Here is an 18,857-nt window from a genome sequence, read left to right on the forward strand (position 1 = left end):
GACACACTCGAGGTGCTTTTATCAAGGCTCTGGCCTGGTCAGGCCAAGGACCGAATCCGACCCTCTCACACACCCCAGCATGTCAATAACCATGCTGAACCTGAGTATCCTAGTATTCTTTATTCTTTAAGATGACATATCTGTCCAATGCTAATATTAACAGTAGAAAGAGAAATTTCAATACGTAAATCTCATTATTTTCTGTTCTGAATGAAACATTAGTAAAAACTTTTGTTATTACACTAAATGTTTCTTTAGAGAAATAGAAGCTTATTTCTATTTAAAATAAGACATGATATAAAATGTGTGAAATATATAATGTACTATAACTGTATTCCAGTGGAACAGTAAGGTCATTTACATTTTTAGAGTAGATTATCATAAATATTTTATATAAGAATATGTTGTATTATATTAATTATACTATTACATTACTGTCTTATAGGAGCAATAATAATAATGCAGGACTTAGGCACAGATAGGGAGCATTTAAAAATTTGATTTTTGTAAATATTCATTATGTCAGCTTATTTAACATATAGACTAAACCATTTACTAAAGGATTTTATATACTATTTCTCTCAAAGTCCCTTGTACTTGTTTTCATACACATTTTTTAGAGAGAGAAAGGAGAGAGAGAGAGAAAGAAAGAGAGAGAGAGCCATCAATTTGTTGTTTCCCTTATTCATGCCTTCATTGGTTGATTCTTGTACGTGCCCTGGCCAGGAATTGAACCTGCAACCTTGGCGTATCAGGAAAACACTCTAATCAACTGACCTACTTATCCAGTCAGGGATCATAATACATTTTAAGGGGAAAGGTCATGGGGAAAAAAGTGTTCTTTCTAAATTTTGTCTTTTCTATTTTTAGTGTAACTGTCAACATGTTGCCAAAAGCTGTATTTTAAGTGAAACACATTATCCCTGTCGGCCCGCACTGGAGGCTGAGCGGAAGCAGCAGCCCAGATGCTCGCCTCCAGCTGACGGGAGAAGAGCACCTTAGCTTGAACCCGCCTCTGTTGGCCCACCTCCCTCTCAGCCGCCGTTTCCTTCTCTGCGGCCTCTTTCTGTGGGTGCTGGGAAAGCATGACATCCTGGCTAGCGCTAGCCCTGCAGGGAGATGTCAGGAAGGTGAGCTAGTGTTAGAATCAAAGATTGTGGATCATACACTTAAAAGTCAAGGAAATTTTAAAAGCAAACATCGGCTTTTCATAACCTAAAATCATCTATCCTCTTTTAAAGAAGTCTTAAAGGCTCTGTGTGGCCTTTTTTATTTTCCTAAAGAAAACTTGGTCACAAGCTCAGAAATGGGTAAAGCAAGGAAAATATTGACAGAGGTCAGTCGGCAGAGCTAAGGTGAAACTCTCACAATGCCTGAAATTGTCAGTGGCAGCAGAATTGCAGGACTTAAGTGTGTGCCAGATTTCTTCTCCTTCCATTGTGACTTTTAAAATGGCAGAGAAATTATGTGCGTAGTTGTATGGACATATAGATCTGATGTTTTTCATTTAAATTCTGTGTAGTCACCTTAAAATATTGGCCTTAGGGCATTAATTTATAAAACAAATGTGTTTTGAAATGAGGAAACCATTAAGGTTGACGATTAATTTATGGTGGGCTTTTGTGATATTTAGTTAAGAGCACATGTGTTTAGCACATGACACAGATATTTGAATCAAAGCTTCTGTGTTTCAAAACACATAGAAGCCAGTTCCCGACATCTCACACCCTTGTGGTGCTCTGCGGCTTTTTTCCAGGGGGAAGAATTCCATATGACATCAGTGCTACATGGTACTTCTATATCTATTACCTCAAATTTAATCCAAATTTTGACAAGGGCTTCTGAGAGAGTTCTACAATTTTTGTAAAAATGACAATGTTCAAGGAAACAGTAGATAGAGTTTTTAAATCTACTTTGGGAACATGCCTTGAAGAGGAACAGGCAATTTGGTTTCTTGCCAAGTGAGAAGTGCCCCTCCAGTGCCCTGACCCTGGACTCAGGTGCCCTGCTCATTGACAGGGAAGGCGGGTTCCAAGATTCCATCTAACACTGCCTGCGTTTCTTCAGGCATGCTTTGTGCTTTGGAGACAATCATTACATAAGACTCATTTCCCTTTGAGAAGCTCAGATAACTCTTTGTCCCTGTACTTTCACCACCAAAGGCTCATGAGGTGTGCATATTGCCCCAGGGCTGACTCACTGACGTTGCTGAGGGGAAGAGTTTGTTCTTGGACTCTTAGCAGAGGAATCAATGCAGAGGAATCAATGGCTCCCCTGAGCTCTGTAAAGGCAGGTGCATGCTCCATGTTCCTCTCTGAGCTCCTTCAGCCCCCTCTGTCAGTGTGCTAGTTCCTCACAGAGAAAGCCATGGCCTCCCCCAAAGCTTTGGAGCCATTGAGCTCAGCCAAATCTTGCACAGAGATCGAATGTGGCTTTTGGAGCCTTCAAGGGACCTCTTCACCATCAAGTGGCTGGAATAAGGTCTGCGGGCAGAAAAACTTACGGGGTTGTTGTTGTTACTATCTAAATAGTTCCAGAATATTGTGACATTTTTAAACAACCCCCTTATTTTATAGATATGGAAATCAAGAACCATAGAGGTTGGACGACTTGCCCCTTTATAAATAGTTTCGATATTATATTGTGTTCTCATGTAAGAGGGAACTATGAATCTAGGCGAATGAATGAAAGACTAGATGGATGAAGAGATCGGAGCAGAAAGAATGACTTGACCTGACTTGTAGATGCTCATTCTCCAGAGCTATCCGTCTTCTGACGATCATGGCACCATCCCGTGCACAGTTGGATCGTTTCTCTTTCCATCTAGTTTTTCCATCGTCATGACTTAAATAATGTAAACATTAAAGAGAAGCATAAACCTAACCTGCAAAGAATTAAACATTTTTAAAAGCTTTAAATGTTTAAAGATTCTAAATACATACTTTATTTGACAAAAGTGGTCCACTGTCATAAATTAAAATGCAAGTGTATGTAAAATTCCACTGAGTGTCATTATTCTAAAAATGTTCCCAGCTTCTGAATCGCCCCTCTGTTCTCTGCAATGGCTCACATATGTGCAACAGGCAGTGGCGGAACAGAGGCGCAATTCACCCAGAGATGCATTAGGAATTTGTAGATTCCATCAGCGGACATGAACTGGACGAGGAACTGCATTTTGAACAGTGTCCAACAAGCAGGGCTAGCCCAGGACACAGCCTTAATGTTAGCAAAGTGAAGGGTCCATGATTCCAAACTGGAGTTGAAGACACCCACCTCCCATAGTGCGACTGCAAAATTGCTACAGGCAGGACAATCAGCTCAACGAACAGGACTAATTAAAGCCAGAGCCATACCAAATTTACATGCCAGACAGCGTGACCTTTTGATTTGAGTAAAGGTCACATTCCAACCAGGAAAACTTGACTAGGTGACTGTTCAAGGTTACTTCTGAACTCAGCTCTATGCCTGATCTCTGAAATCTGAGCTGTACTCCAGCCTCTCATTATGTTCAGTATTGCCTTCCCCCCTCTTTGCACTTGTTTTCCTAGTTCTGCATTTCTCTCCCCGGGAGTCCACACGTACCTTCCCTGTAGCCCTGGTGATGCACACGGAATCTTAACATTCTCCACCCATGCCACCATCAACATATTTTTATTTTTGATCATGGAGACTGGAGGAAATTTCCCCCAGCAGAAAGTTACATTGAATATTAGTCCAAGAGAGCCTTTTCTTCTCTGTCATTAGGGGTGGTGACAATAGTTCAGTTTTCAAGGTTTCAAACTCGGCTCCCCAGATGTAAGACTCTCCCTCCCCAGTGAGAGTCTTGGCACAGGAGAATCATTTGCTCATCGTTGAGGAGATGATTTTGAGAAAAGAAAGAAATAATCAACAACAAATCCCTAAATCCTAAAGAAAGCTTTTAAATTATCATTGGTATTGATTCATTGCTGCTTTGGGGTGAGTATTAGATCTCTAGAAGAGAACTTGAAGAATTGAAATCATTTTAAGTAGTTTGAAATTTAAAGCTGGAAAAATACACTAAAGGAAATGTTACAGTGATTTGAGTGCTTGCTTTCTAGTATCTTATAAATTTTTTCCTCATCCCCTGATATTTATGCTAGGAATTGTTACTCTCCCTTTTCAGTGGGTGTCAGTGAAAAGTGGCTGAGCAATATGACAATGGCCAGTCAATAATCAATACACATTATTAATATTTGGGTTGTCTGTCTGTAAGCTTAGAAGAAGGACTCTAAAATTTTCATTGACATTCTGACAACCCAAGTGAGGTATTCAAGAGTCACTAAACCATTGCCTGTACTCTTTACGTAATTCACTTCAGAGTGGTACTTGCATTTGTGGTGGTTGGAACCTGAGTACTTGTATCTTATTTTTATGTAAAAGCCAGACAGAAAGGAACATTACGCAGCTGCTAATCATCACTTCAACATCTACCTTATTTTAAAACTCAGTTGTTCCTTGGTTTCATCATTTAGTACAATCTTCAGTGTACCATTCCTTCAAAAATGCTTAAGAAGCTAATTCTTTTCACAGTAAGTTTAATTTGCATTTCATTGTCCCCGAAGTAAAAGAAAAAAGCATAAAATCATTTATAGAACAACTGTAACTTGCTTCTGTAGTCTTCTCAAAGAGTGACAGTAATTTAATCGACACAAAGGGAGAAATAACGATTAAAGCTTCACTTACGAAGGTGTGTGTGGGGAGAATAGAATGGGCTCTTTTGTTTCTAAGAGCGCTAGCTTCTCAAATATTATAGTTCAAACTTATGATGTATAGAAAATATAACAGATTGTTTCCTTATCACTAGTCCACTTAAGACTTCTGCCACTTACTAGCTATGTGACCTCAGCAAGTCATTGTATCTCAGACTTAGCCTCCCCATCTTTGACTTGGGACAAGAATGCCTAGTTCACGAGATTACTCTAAGAAATTAGTGAAATTATGTCTATAAGATTTTTTATGAATTCTAACATACTAAAGTACTATTAGTAGTAGTAGTCCTAGTATGCATTATTCTGACGAATCAAATATACTGCAGTATGGATAAAAACAGAGAATAAGAATTTGTGTAGGCAGGAGATCTGGAGTAAGACCAATGAAAACACTGGGGTAAGCCACAAAATTGAGGCATGGTGACAGAGGGAAAATTGAAAGGGAAGCCTTAGACAGCTGGGTACTTGTGAAGATTGCTTGGGCCTCTTAGGAGTCTTATAACCAAGATATTTTCTTTCTTGCCCTTGAGAGAGTGTGATTGAATCAATGTAGGGAAAAAAGTCTGACTGCCACATAGCCATGTGTTTGCGTTCAGGGGCTTCTGGAAGCAAATCTATGGAGAAGTCAGCCTGGTCCATCCAGCCCCAGCTAATGCTGAGCTGAGAGGTGGACTCTGCACTCAAACCTTGAGTTTGAGCTGTTTCTGGCTTTTCGGCAAATCCTGTATCCTCTCGAGCCTCAGTTTCCTCATCTGTAAATTGGAGTAAGTTAATATTAATAGGATCAGATAAGATAATGAATGAAAAGTACCTGCCATGTAATAAACTTAATGTATTTTAATTATTATTTAATTACTAATTACAATAGTTTTAGGATGAACCAAAGCAAAGATTTACTAAGGAGAAAATGAAAGACAGTGATAGTGGTTTTGTTTTTTTCTTCCTTTTAAAAAGTAGAAGATTCAACAAATGCTTGATAGGATCATTATAAGGTTATGTATGATTTTTAAAGGAGTTGAAATTAACCACTCTGCAGGTTATAGTCTAAGTAAAACCTTCACCAAATCATTTGCTAAGTTCACATATATAGGTATTGCAGATAGTCTTAAACTTGACCATTTCCCGTCAAAATGAAAGGCATATCTTTTCTAGAATCCCTTTGTGGGCCAAAAGGAAGCTGTGGGCAATCTAAATAGTTAGTTGCTCTTTTTGGGGGGAGTGGAGGTAAGCAAGTAGGGGTATGACTTAAGCTAAGCGTCTTATGAAATTGATGGATATAGTTACAAATGGAAAGTCCAGAATTTGCTTTCGGGTTTGCTCATTGTCTCCTAGTGCAAGGGCTCCCTCTGCAGGTTCTAGCAGCCCTCAGATTGTGCACGGGAAGCTAAGACCAGCTGTGCAAGTACCTGCTGCACTTCTTCTTAGTTGTGAATGTCACTCTATCCACTGACGACAGAACTGAAAACGCCATGTAAACAACTTCTTCATTGCATGGGTGCGGCATGGTGGCAGAGCCGGTGCTATCAGGTGGTGGAGTGGGTCCTGACGCCCCTCCTCTCACACACACTCCCCCGATGTTGTAGCTGTCGCCCAGGGGACAAAAGACAGGATGCATTTTTAAGGCCCCACCCTAGTAGAGAGACACTGCCTCTGAGAGGAGACACTCCCTTCTCATTAAGATGCTCCCACCTGTTGAAAGGTGTGGTACTTATGCGCCAAGGAACGACCCTCACACCTTGTTACTGACCAACTCATATACCTACAGACTACGTTAAGACTGGATTTAAGGTCTATCAGATCATAAAAGCTTGTATCAGATTATGTTCACACAGGTCAAAAGATACAGAAAATATTTTGTATAGATAAAACATGGCTCTATATCAACAACTACGTGAATGAAAGTGGACAACCTGGTTGAGGTAAACACTGCAGTGCCACATGTAACGTGGGGTCATACCCTCATAAAGCTCAGTTACCAGAGTTCACGTATAGAAAAGGGCCATACATTGTCTACAGGGCAGCTATACTATTGCATTTGCCTTCAGACATTTTTAAATGGTGAGGGTCAGGAGAACTAAGCGAGAGAGTAAAAGGACAGCAACAGCAAGAGTGGCCTAAAGTGAACTCACAATGTATTGTAACTATTTTTCCCACTTACTTTCCCATCTGGGATGTGTGTGTGTGTGTGAGTATTAGTATGGTAAATACTAATTGAGAAGGTGGTTTTAACTAAAATCATCACAAAGAAAGTATCATGAATTAGAGCATCAAATTCTTTGTCAAAAGAGATAGCACTTTATAAAAAATATCCATCTGCCTTCTTACCATGTCCTTAGTTTTTTTAAATGATTTGGCACATACCAAGAATATATGAAACACATGTAGGTTACACTAGTGATGACCGAATCTACCACTGTGCTCCTCCTCCCCTTCGCCCATCGTTCCTTCTTAAAAATCCCAGCTCCTTCTCCTTATTAAGGCGGAACATCACAGCAAACTTTCCTCACCCTCACTGGTGAGATACTTGTTAGTATTGTTCATGAGTTTTAAAAGTAGTTTATTGAAGTATCACGAACATGAGCAAGTGTATACTAAAGCAGAAACATTAGTAAATTCCCATGTACCCTCATGCTTCTTCAATGGTTACCAGCATGGGGACGTTCTCTAGCTGTGTCCCCCACTCTCACTGCTCCCCCCACACTGCTCACCCCCATAAACCCCAGACGTCGTCCCTGTAACCCTTGGGCATTTGTCTCTCTGATGTAAGAATTCTTTTTTTTTAAGATTTATTTACTTATTTTTAGAGAGGGAAGGGAGGGAGAAAGAGAGAGAGAGAAACATCAATGTGCAGTTGCTGGGGGCCATGGCCCGCAACCTAGGCATGTGCCCTGGCTGGGAATCGAACCTGCAATGCTTTGGTTCACAGCCCGCACTCAATCCACTGAGCTACACCAGCCAGGGCTGTAAGAACTCTTTTTTAAAAACATAACTCTAATACCATCAGCAGACCTAAGAAATATTAATAACATTTCCATAGTATCATCCTATTTTGAACATTAAAATGTCCCAGTTTGCCCTGTAAATTTATTACAGTTGGTTTGTTTGAATTGGGGTTCAAGTGATGTCTACACATGGTGTTCGAATTCACATCTCTTTTTAAAATCAAAGGTTACATGTGTTTTGTTTTGTTTTTTGCACTGTCTTGGTGGACTTTCTTTTTTTTTAAATTTGAGGATTTTGCCAATGGTACCCTTCTCGTGTTGTTCAACATGTTTTTCTATTCTTTGTTGTTTTTCTGTTTTGTTTTATAAACTGGTAGTTAGATCTAGACAGACACCTGCTCAGACACAGTTTCAATTTTTCTTAGCGAGAATACCTCACAGGCGGGGCCATGTGGTCCCATTCTGTCACATCGGGTGTCTAAGCTCATCGCGGGAGGGTGGAGAAAAACAGAAACACCAGAGAGGGATCCACTGCATCTGGGGTGGGGTTAAGGGCGACCAGGCAAAAAAGACAATTATTTTCTGATAAAACATTGACTGATTCTGGATAAAATCTCCTTAACTAGATTTACTACTTCACTGTGCTCGGCGTTGCTGGAGGGGCTCAAAAATGTAGCAGGGGGGTGAGTCCGTCAGGTGTAGCTGAGGCCCTCACACGACGAGCTTGTAGACACTCCCTGTAAAGGACTTCACAGGCCCTCCAGAAAAGAGAGGTGATAAAAATCTATGTGATGTCAGACACATTCACGTTCTCTACTCTCCACTGCTGGTGATCGGAGTGGTCATTTAAGCTCGGAGAACCATGGGGCCACTCGAAGCCGGGAGTCAGCAGGAGAAAGGGGTCGAGGAAATAATTGGTGTCTGTGGTCTCAAGAGCAGCGAGGTAGTGAGAGGAAGAGAGGGGGGCTGGGGACCAGAGCCAGAGGGTGGTATGGAAGCAAAAGGGAAATATGTAATTATAAAAAGAGAGATGAAAAGAATGAAGTCAGTAATAAAATATAGTCTAAAAGTTTTCTTCACTCTTTTAAGGCCTTCTTTTCTCTAGAATTATTTTAGGGTTTATAAGTGAAAAGTAAAGGATGGGCTGTTTTTCTAGATAAACAATGTCATCATTTCTTAAAATCCATGACTTTTGCACTGTTGAAAGCTATGAGTTATTTAATATTTATCTCCTAACAGGACATGGACACAACAAGGCCCAGGGCAAAGAGCTTGGGAGATTGAGGTCCAAAGCCTGGTTCCTTTTTTTTTAACAGCTTTATTGAGACATTTAACAACACAGAAACCACCCACTTCAAGTGTACAATTCAGTGACTATTTAGGAAATTCACCAAGTTGTACAGCCATCGCCATAGATCAGTTTTTGATCACTTTCTCCCTCCCAGTAGGACCCCTCATGCCCATTTACAGTGAACCCTGCTCCTGGCCCCAGGCAACCATTGATTTACTGTCTCTATGGATTTGCCTTTTCTGGACATTTTATATAAATGAAGCCAAACAATGTGTGTTCTCAAGAATCTATCTTCTTTTACTGCAAATAATGTTATGGGAGTCCATCCATGTCAAAACATGCATCTGTAGTTCATTTCTTTTTGTTGCTGAATGTCCCACATTTTGTCTATCCCCCTTATTGTACCAGCTGATGGACGTTTATGTTGTTTCCATTTGGGGCTCTTATGAATAGTACTACTAAGTGCATTTGTCCATAAGTCTTGATATCGACATATGTTTTCATTTTCCTTGGGTGTATACCTAGGAGTGAAATTACTAGATCAAAAGGTAAATTTATGTTGAGCTTTTAAAGGAATTAACTGCCAAGCTTTTTCTAAAGTGTCTGCACCAGCAAGATATGAGGATTCCCATTTCTCCACATCCTCCTAGCCCCGCTTCTTACTAGCTGCACTGCCTTGGGCAAACTCTAGTTTCCTGCTAACAAAATAGGTGGGGTGGGGAGTTAATATTTACCGAGGGCCTGCTCTAGGCTTGACTCTGCAGTAGGAGCAGCACATTATTTGTTTCGCTTTGTCGCCCTCCCCATGAAATGCGAACATGATTTTCGATACAGCTGATGGACTTACTGAAGCTCGAAGGGGTTAGGTAAATTAGTCATCACTGTAATACAGGATCGTGGTAAATACTAAATTACAGCAAATAACATATATGAACATGCCTAGTAAAATGCTGGGCATGCAGAAAGAGGCTAATGAAGAGATTTTTATTTCTGTTTCTTCCCATCATAATTCATATCTTAAATAGGTGTAACCACAGGGCTGGACTTGTCCCAATCAGGCCCCACCACTTCTCTGGTGATAGTCCCCTGGTGTGAACCTGTCATGCTTTGGAGAGTCTGAAAAGCCTTTACAGAATCTGCCCTGCCCTCACAGCCACTCCAGTGGCAGGAGTGTCGCAGAGTCCAGCCCTACCTAACCCGAGCTGCGTAATCTTTGCTGCGCAAATCACTAAGCAGTAGTCTGGGATGGGTCACATCTTTTCGTGGTTCCTTTTGTTCATGTCTCTTTTCAATGGAGGTAATTATTTGTCCAAATTCCAGAGAAGGGAGTTCTGAAGAAAAAGTACATATTAGGGTTGCCAAGTAGTTAATTGACTTGGTTGCTTTGAAATGGACCCAGCTGGCTTGCAGGTTGAATAGATTGCAATAAGAAATGAAAAGAGGGAGGTAACACTCCCTTGGTTGAGTTTAAGAAAGTGATGTGGCATAAAAGGACTTCATAGCTTAGTCAAGTTCAAGAGTGTGGAGTATTAAAAATATTTTTGAATATGTAAATTTATATAAAATATTTATATTTTATGGTTTTACATATACAACATGCAGGGTTTTAAAAAATTAGTAAGTTGTCACTCATTGTCTTTTCAGGGAGAGCCGGGTGTCAGAGGACCTCCAGGCCCCCCTGGGCCTCGGGGCGTGGGAACCCAGGGGCCAAAGGTGAGTCCCCAGGGCTGTGCTCTGTGTGCAGCTCAGGCACTGCCAGTGGCAACCCAGTGAGCATTTAGCTTCATAGTAAGTGCTCGTTTTGGTGCTTACTTGTCTTTTCTTGATTACTAATGGGAGCCTTCTTTTCTCACATCATATGAACTTTTAGTAAATAGAACATTTACGTTTATAAAGCCATTCTCTTCCCCCAAAGAAATTGGGAAGCCAGTATCTCTTTAAAGACCAGCTGAAAAGTGCTCAAAATATTTCTAGGTTCCTTAGTGGCTGTGCCACCATTAAGAAGCACACTGTTACTTTAGCCACAGGTGTGTCAGGTGGCCTTTTAACAGGATACCAGCTAATTTATCTATTGTGTCATGTGTGTCTGGTACCCTGTCAGGGACTCAGTTCGAGGTCTAGATTTATTGTCTCCATGGAAGGTAAGAGAAATTTCCTTTGGCTCTCTTTGCTATCATTTCTATTTCACTTCCTTGTGCCACCTCCAATTTGGTGACTATTCATCCTTTGGTTCTTTTAAGCCAGTGTTTCTTAAGGAGGGAGATTTTGTCCTCCTCTCTCCACCCCAGGAGGACATTTGGCAATGTCTGGAGCCATTTTGGGGGGTGGGGGTCACAAGCGGAGAAGGGTCGCTGCCGACTTCCAGTGGGCAGAGGCCTGGGGTGCTGCTAAATGTCCCACAGTGCACAGCCAGCCTCCCACAGTAAGGAAGCATGCAGCTCAAAGTGACGCTGGTGCTGAGGCTGAGAAGCCCACTTTAATTTTCCATTCACCTGCTCTTCAAACACCTGCTCTGCATTTTTTTTGAGTTGTTCAGAAAGGAAAGTAAAGAAATATCAGGTATGTTTATAGGGAAAACAGGTATTAATGAGCTGTCACAAATTCAAATTTTAAATAGATGTATTCACACTCAAAATGCCCAGAAGTGAATTAGAATCCTGTTACCAGAGGGGAAAAGGGAGAGGCTTTGCGAGTCAGAGTTACTGAGGACCTCAGCATCACTAAGATTCTTTATGTTTTGGTGCCCATCAGCTCCATTTGGGCAGTGGGCTATTTCTCAACCTCACAGATCATCACTCTGTGTGGGTGAAGATCATTTCAGGATGTCAGTGCTTATTCTCACTGGGTGATGGGAAGACAGATCTGTTTTTTCTTCAGTGTCACCTTTATTTCTGTTTTACTTTATTGGTTCATCAACTGATTGATTGATTGCAATAAGCAGGTAGTCCTCTTATACTCAGAAAAAAATAAAGCTTTTTTTCATACTGGAAAGAAAAAGTCTGACTCATAAGTAACTTATATTTTAACCCAACATTTCTACAAAGTTTATTCTATCAAACATTAATTTGGGAACTTCTGGGCTAGTTAAACTAATATCTCTATTTTGGGGCTTCCTGGAAGCTTTAATATTGGTATTTTCATGTGCGCTGGAGCTCTCCAAGGAGAGGCACATTCTGTGGTGTAGAGCATTTCCCAGTCTCATTTGACCACAGAAGTTTTTCCTCAGGAAAAACGGGGTCCACCTATGCTGTAAGGAATACATACTGTGAAACTGTGCCCTTTTTGCTTCATTTACATATTTTCTTAAAAATTCAACAGGGATCCACGTCAATATCCACTGAATCTTTAACCGCAACCCCGGTGAATCAACACTCTATATTGAAATGCAGCAGTAGATCAAAGTCTCCATAGATGGTCTGGGAGTGGTCTTCAGGCCCCCGGTTTCCAGGGGTTGTTGGTAGGGCAGCTAAAGGAGCCCAGGGTGACAAGGCTCCCAGGCCAACACTTTTGTTTACACCAAGCAGCTCTGCCTTAAGTCTTTACTGATATTCCGATTATACATAAGATTTTTGCAGAGGATTCTGTGGCTTAAAAATTTTAGAAAACCTCTGCTTTATATAAAATATGACCTAGCTTATAGGCAGCTTGGATGAAGGTCCTGGTCAGATTGAAGTAAGAACAAAGCTAAGAGCAATAATCCATTGTCTCTCCCTAAATCTTCTTACACTTGTCTGATTTCCCTCCATCTTCTCACAGGGTAATATTGGGCAGAAAGGCTTGCCTGGCCCTCCTGGCGCCCCTGGCTATGGATCACAAGGAATTAAGGTACGTGGACACGACTGTGCTAGAGTCACCTCTTGATACTCGAGGGTGATGGAGATAAGAGGCTGTGGACAATATAAAATAGGATGATTATGAAATGAATGTAATGTAAGTTTAGCCATTAAAATTGCATCTGGTATTTAAAGACACCATCCAGAAGTGCAAAAATGCTGTAAGTACATTCATTTTGGGAACACTAAACATGACATAAATTGCTTGGCGAACAGGTTAACTGCTGCAGTGATCTGTGGGGCTGCTGCTGTGGCATCCCTGGTCCTGGGAACCCTGGAAACACGATGGGCTCACTCCATGGGCCCCAAAGCAGCCCCCCGCCCCGTCTTTCTTATGCAGTCCCCATTGTGGCCCTACTGGCCATGCCCTGCAGAGGTGTTCTGGCTCTGGAAGACCTTGTCCATGCTTTTTCCCAGCCACAGATGTCTATTGATTGCGTAGATAAATGTGGGACTCTGGCTCTTTGGTCTCTAAGTGGCCTTGGTGTGTCAGGTTCACAGCACAGGCCAGCAGGTTCTATGATGCCATCATGTTGGCCCACTGGGAGCCTCTAGCACCGACCTTTCCCCTAGATGTGGACTCTAGATATGCTGGTAATCCCCAGGGGAAGTCGGAAGGGACCAGGGATGGGACTGGGTCTTGAGAGAATTCCTTAATATGTCAATTAGCCCTGGAGGGGCCAGTGCTTACAAGGGCCTAGAGGGTTATACTGAGAGGGTGGGCCATTTCAGTTAAAAAGCCCAGTATGGGGACAGACAGAAATCTTCATTTCTACTCAGGAATCATTCCAGTTTCTCTCTCTCCATCTTTAAGTCAGTTTCAGAGTCCTGATCAGCCCTGACATTTCTGCAGTATTTTTTCTTGGAGGATCAGGAGGTCCCTATAAAAATAAAATTCCTGGTGGCCCTCCCTAACTTTAGGACTCTGAGGAACATTTGCAGAATGGGACTATCACTTCTGCTATGCATAAACCCTTTATTCATTAGAAGAATGCATTTCTACACCACTGACTTCCATTCTTTGTTTAGGCCTGATCATGATCGATCTAGTCCTAGCTGAGGGAACCCTCCCTGTGGGCTGTGGCTAAGGATGGGTTGACTAGTATTTCAAGTCTAGCCGGTTTATTATCAGTGTGAAAAAATAACTTCAGTGACATGCTAGGGGAGTCAGGTGAACACTATTGGGCAGAAATCCCAACGTTTCCAGAGCTGACAGATAGTGTCGAGTGCAGTTGTCCCTCGGCCACAGAGCTAACGACTCAGCCTCCGAGGAAATGAAGGGAAACTCATCCCGAATGACCTCTCTTGTCTATCTATATTCTGGCTTCAAAGGTGTGATGGAAAGAGAAGGGCTTTAGAGCCGCTCAGACCTTTGCCTGAATCTTTCCAGTTGTGTAAGCTTGGACAAATCATCTGTCTTTGTCAAACCTCAACTTACACATCTTTGAAATGGGGATAATAAAGCCTAGTTACAAGGAGTTGTGAAGATGAAATTGTATAAGCTGCCTAGAACATAGCAGTGGGTACTCAACTAGAGCTTGGGCTATGGAGTCAACAGATTTGAATCATGGCTTCCTGAGTAAAACATCTCTGCCTCAGGTTCCATGTCAGAGTAATGGAGGTAATGACAGTACTGTTTCCTAAAGTTGCTGTGAAGCATAAATGCAATGACATGAAACAGTATGAATAATGCATCTGTCACAGTCTCGGCACATGGCTACAGGCAGTAAATGTTGTAGTTACTCACAACAGTACTCTTTCCTGCTTCCCTCCCCTTTCAGCTAGTATTTCTTGCATTTTCCAGGATGAAGCTCCAGAGCTCTGACATCCAAGTGATTCAGTGCTCTAAAACAGTAAAACTGGTTGCACTAATTAGTGTAGGCATGGTTTCAGAACCCAAAAATACCCCAAAATGTACAACAGCTCAAACACAATAGAGGTGTTTATTCACATAATAGGCCATGTGAGTGCTCTGTGTTGGTCGTCAATTTTCTCCCACATAGCATTTCAGAGAACCCCGTCTTCAATTTATGGCTCCTTCATCTGCTGGGCTTCTTTTCCACTTCCACCCAGCAAACAGCAAGAGAGAGTGTGAAAGAGGCACACTTGCTTCTTAAGCTTTTTGGCCAAGAAGTGACAGGCACCACCCCTGACAACATGTTACTGGTGCGAAGTAGTGTCACAGAAAGGGAGTTCACCTGTGTGCCCAGGAAGACGGGAAGCAGAGGTTTGGTGAGCCTTTACTGCCACAGATAATTTAACCTATTTCTAGATAAGATGAAGGAATTGGTTGCTCTGTAGTATGTTAGTGGTTCCAGAAGAGAAGAGGACACAGAGTGGTCTCCATGACAACTTCCAGAGTGCCTCGTCACTCTCCTGATACTGTGGGGCACAGTCACCTGGGCTTTCAAAGCCTGAGTCCAGCCCTATGATTTCTTTTATCCTATCTTGAAAAGAAAACTTGACAGCCTTGATATCTTCTTATTTATTTCAAGCAGCATCAGGAGCACCAGTGGGTGATTTAGAAATTGTTTTGAGTAGACAGGCTGAGTACCAGATAGAGTTGGACAAGGCTTGGGGTTCAGTCGGACTGGGACATTTTCATTTCTGTCTATGACTAAGTCAGGGTCAGAGGAGGAGGGACACCTGAAACCTGGAAGAGAGCCGCAGTTCTAAGGCTGGGGGGATGGGGGGAGATGGGCGTGGCAGCGCAGGAGGGCGGCAGAGCTGGCAGGAAGAGACTGTTGTCGGGAGATGAAGAGAACCCAGCAATGAGGCTCACGTGGACAGTAAGGGAGGGTGAGAGTCCTGAGGGATTACTTGGGACACCCGCAGCATTTGAGACCAGGAGGCGTGTGCTGGTGGGTGCGTCAGCCCAGCTTACGGGGCCTAGCGAGGGGACAGTCAGAACGAAAGTGGCTTCTCCCACCAACGTGCTCTGATGAGAAATTTAGGGTAGAAGCTCGGATTCTTGGCTCAATGCTTAAGGTTAATATCATTTCTTAGGCAGATTTTTTGTTTATTTCAGCTGTGTAACTCTGGTTCTGTAAACTTCAAACGTGCTTTTTACTGCATCAGGCATTTTTGCTCCCTTTGGTGTCCCTTCAGCAGAAACAGTAAAACTTGAAAGAGAGTCAACATACGGTGGTGGAAATCTCACACAGAGCCTGCCAGCCTGCTGCTGGGCATCTACCTGAGACCTGATCTCTTTGAAAGTGTTCCAGAACCTATTGGACTAGATTTTTACAGAGAGGACCCATTACAGCATGGAAAATCATGCCCTTAAAGGCCAAATAGAAATGATATAGTCATTGAAATGAAGCTGACCTAAGGGGGAAGGGAGTCCCATGTATAAAAAGGTCATGGGTAGATTCAATATGCACTAAGTTGCGAATACCTGCAGAAAGATTAAGAGGTAATGACATTAGGAAGTTTTTCTAGTTTTCTAAATGTATAACCATGCATATAATGTTAATATTACAAGAGAAGCAATAAACACACACATTTTAATAGGACAGCTTTTTGGTGTTTTAATTTAAAGTTTTCTTCCCCCTCCTGATTGTAAACAAACGAACAACAGCAAAAACAGAAGACAAAACCAACCGTGATAATAGTATGTCCGCTGCATTCAGCCTGAACACACCTTAGAAATTAAACTGAAACAGTAAGGAATACTGTAGTTAACATCGTAACATAGACTGTATATGTGTTCAGGCCATAAACTATCTTTGAATTAATTTCTAATACTTTTTCTGTGTTACAATTTTCAAATTCCCATAATGATGTCTCTACATAGAAAGGAGTCCTCGGAACCACATGGGAGGTTTATATTCTCAAACAGCTTGATGTTTTGAGATTACCCCTGTCAAAATGCCTGTGGCAGAGAGGGCTATGGCTAAAAATCAATCCTGGTTATCAAAGTCACAAACCTAGTTACAGACATTGAAGTCCTCCCCAATATCATTATAACCTTTATTACTTTTAAACAAAATTAAAAGCAGTGATATGAGTTACACACCAAGCTAAAACTGCTGAGGCCCCACCCCCACACCTAGGTAGCTTGTGGATGTCAGGGAAAGTGTGCGGTAATTAACTGGGGCGGGCTCGGGGGTTGAGTGTATTACTCACACCTTAGTTTTTACACTTTTATTTCCTCCTGGGTCATTTAGGAAAGAGGATTTTTTTGGTCTGTTTTTAAATTTTTGAATCTGAATCTGGGGATGTGATAGGTCATTTTCCTCTCTCAATCTCTTTACTAAAATTTTCCTTTTTGATAACCAGTTTCCTAAATGAAGACTGGAATGGAAGCTCTAGGCTCTCCATTCAGTGGGGCCGAACCCCAGGAGCAGCGTGCACTTATTGTCCACGTGCCATGAGCAAGGCCTGAGGCAGTGGCTGGTGACTGTGTTCCTTCCCTGGCCAGGAACCTGAAAGGAGAAACAAATCTCTAAATCGTGTTTTCCCAAGTAAATATTGAATCCCACCCAAGATTTACTATGGTTTCCGCAATTCCCAAGAAAAGTCAGAAGGACTGCAGGCTTGGTAACAAAGACAGTGTGCAACACCATGTGCTGATGCTGCTGATCAAAAAAATAAATTGACAAACAGATTTAAATTATCACCAAAAGTAAGAAGATCATATGAAACATTTTATGTAAGCGGTTATCATGAATTTCTGTTGAAAATTTATAAAGGATATTTTATCTTCTCCCACCCATCAATGCTTAGTTACAAGTAAGTTACTAGTGCAAAATTCCCCCTTTTCCTTTCAGCAAGGGAGAAGTACCTTTCCTACTCAGAGCTCTGAGCTTGAGGAAAGAAGTGGGGCCATAATGCTCTTCTCTAAGCTTCATGCATTATCTTATGCAAGTCTCACCGGCCTGTGAAGTAGGCTTTAGGGAACTAGGGCACAGAGATGTTCAATAAGAGTCCAAGGTGACTCACAGGGGCATTTCGCTGAAGCCTCCCGGGAGAAATCATGTGTTGGGTAATAAACAAGTCTGGGTAGATGCCGGAGAGAGGAAAATGATCACCTTGAGACTTTCAAAAGAAAATGCCACTCAAAATTGTATTTGCATGATGGAATTAAAAGTTGACCCTTTAAGATGAGAGATATATTCAATGAGGTCTTTTTTTTCCCCTGATAATCTAAACTTTTAAAAAAGTATGAAGGAGCACTTCTTTGCCCCGGAGTGCATTCCTGTCAGGAGGCAGGGGTTGCTGGACTTAGTGACCTTTTGAAATCAGTTGGCAGGCACAAGACTGGGGATCACAGCCAGATGTGGGCTGGCCCCTGTGGCTGCCCCGTGAGGCTTAACCACCCCTATGCCTGCACGCGTTCAAAAGCTTGCTTATCTATCCAATCTGGTTTGGCTGGTTGATGGACATACTATTTTGTACGGCACACCTCTGTGACAAGCCAGTGAGTAGCCACCTCGTCAGTAATATAAATCATTCTTATTGCTTTTACAAATATCTTGACTTTATAGTCATTGGCTTTTTATTAGCAGTACCTTTGCTTATCTAGCTGCAGATATGACTTAATTTTAAATATAAGAAATGATGGGAAATGAGGTGAATTACCTGTCAAGGTTACTCAGAAGAGTCTCTAACAAAGCAAAGATTATGGAATTTTCTGGGTATTTTGTGGCTCGAATGGACAGGCTATGATAGCCCCCAGAATAATTTTTTTTCATTCTGTGAAAAATTCGTCAATCATAAATTCTTTAGAAATGCTTCTCACATTATCAGGGTGGGAACCACTGGCCCCACTGGTGTTCATTCTGCCCTCCAAGGGAATGGTAAACAGTGAGAAGAGCAAAGAGCATCGAAATGGAGAGAAACTGGCAGAAAAATCACTTGCTTCTGAGACAGAGAGAGAGATTTAGGAGGGAAAGGAGAAGGCAAAAAAAATTTAAAAAGGGAAATTGGTTATTATGACTTTTAAAACACACTATGGTTAGTAAGACTTTTGTCCATAAACTCTTCTATTGCCTGGAATTAATGTAGTTATCACCTTTTGGTTCAATTTTACTGGTGTTTTACTTTCATCATTTTACTT

The 18,857-nt window shown here is 41.7% G+C and overlaps 1 protein-coding gene across 1 annotated transcript in view; it reads left to right on the forward strand.

The window, feature by feature from the left end:
* COL28A1 (collagen type XXVIII alpha 1 chain) overlaps positions 1-18,857 on the forward strand; it is a 151,881-nt gene that overhangs the window by 85,565 nt on the left and 47,459 nt on the right. Inside the window, exons 26-27 of the mRNA XM_045827928.1 lie at positions 10,608-10,676; positions 12,720-12,788. Coding sequence (XP_045683884.1) covers positions 10,608-10,676; positions 12,720-12,788 — 138 coding nt within the window. The remainder of the gene's footprint in view (positions 1-10,607; positions 10,677-12,719; positions 12,789-18,857) is intronic.

This window comes from Phyllostomus hastatus, unplaced genomic scaffold (assembly GCF_019186645.2).
Source record: "Phyllostomus hastatus isolate PE091 unplaced genomic scaffold, TTU_PhHast_1.1 phas_scaffold_78, whole genome shotgun sequence".
NCBI lineage: Eukaryota > Metazoa > Chordata > Mammalia > Chiroptera > Phyllostomidae > Phyllostomus > Phyllostomus hastatus.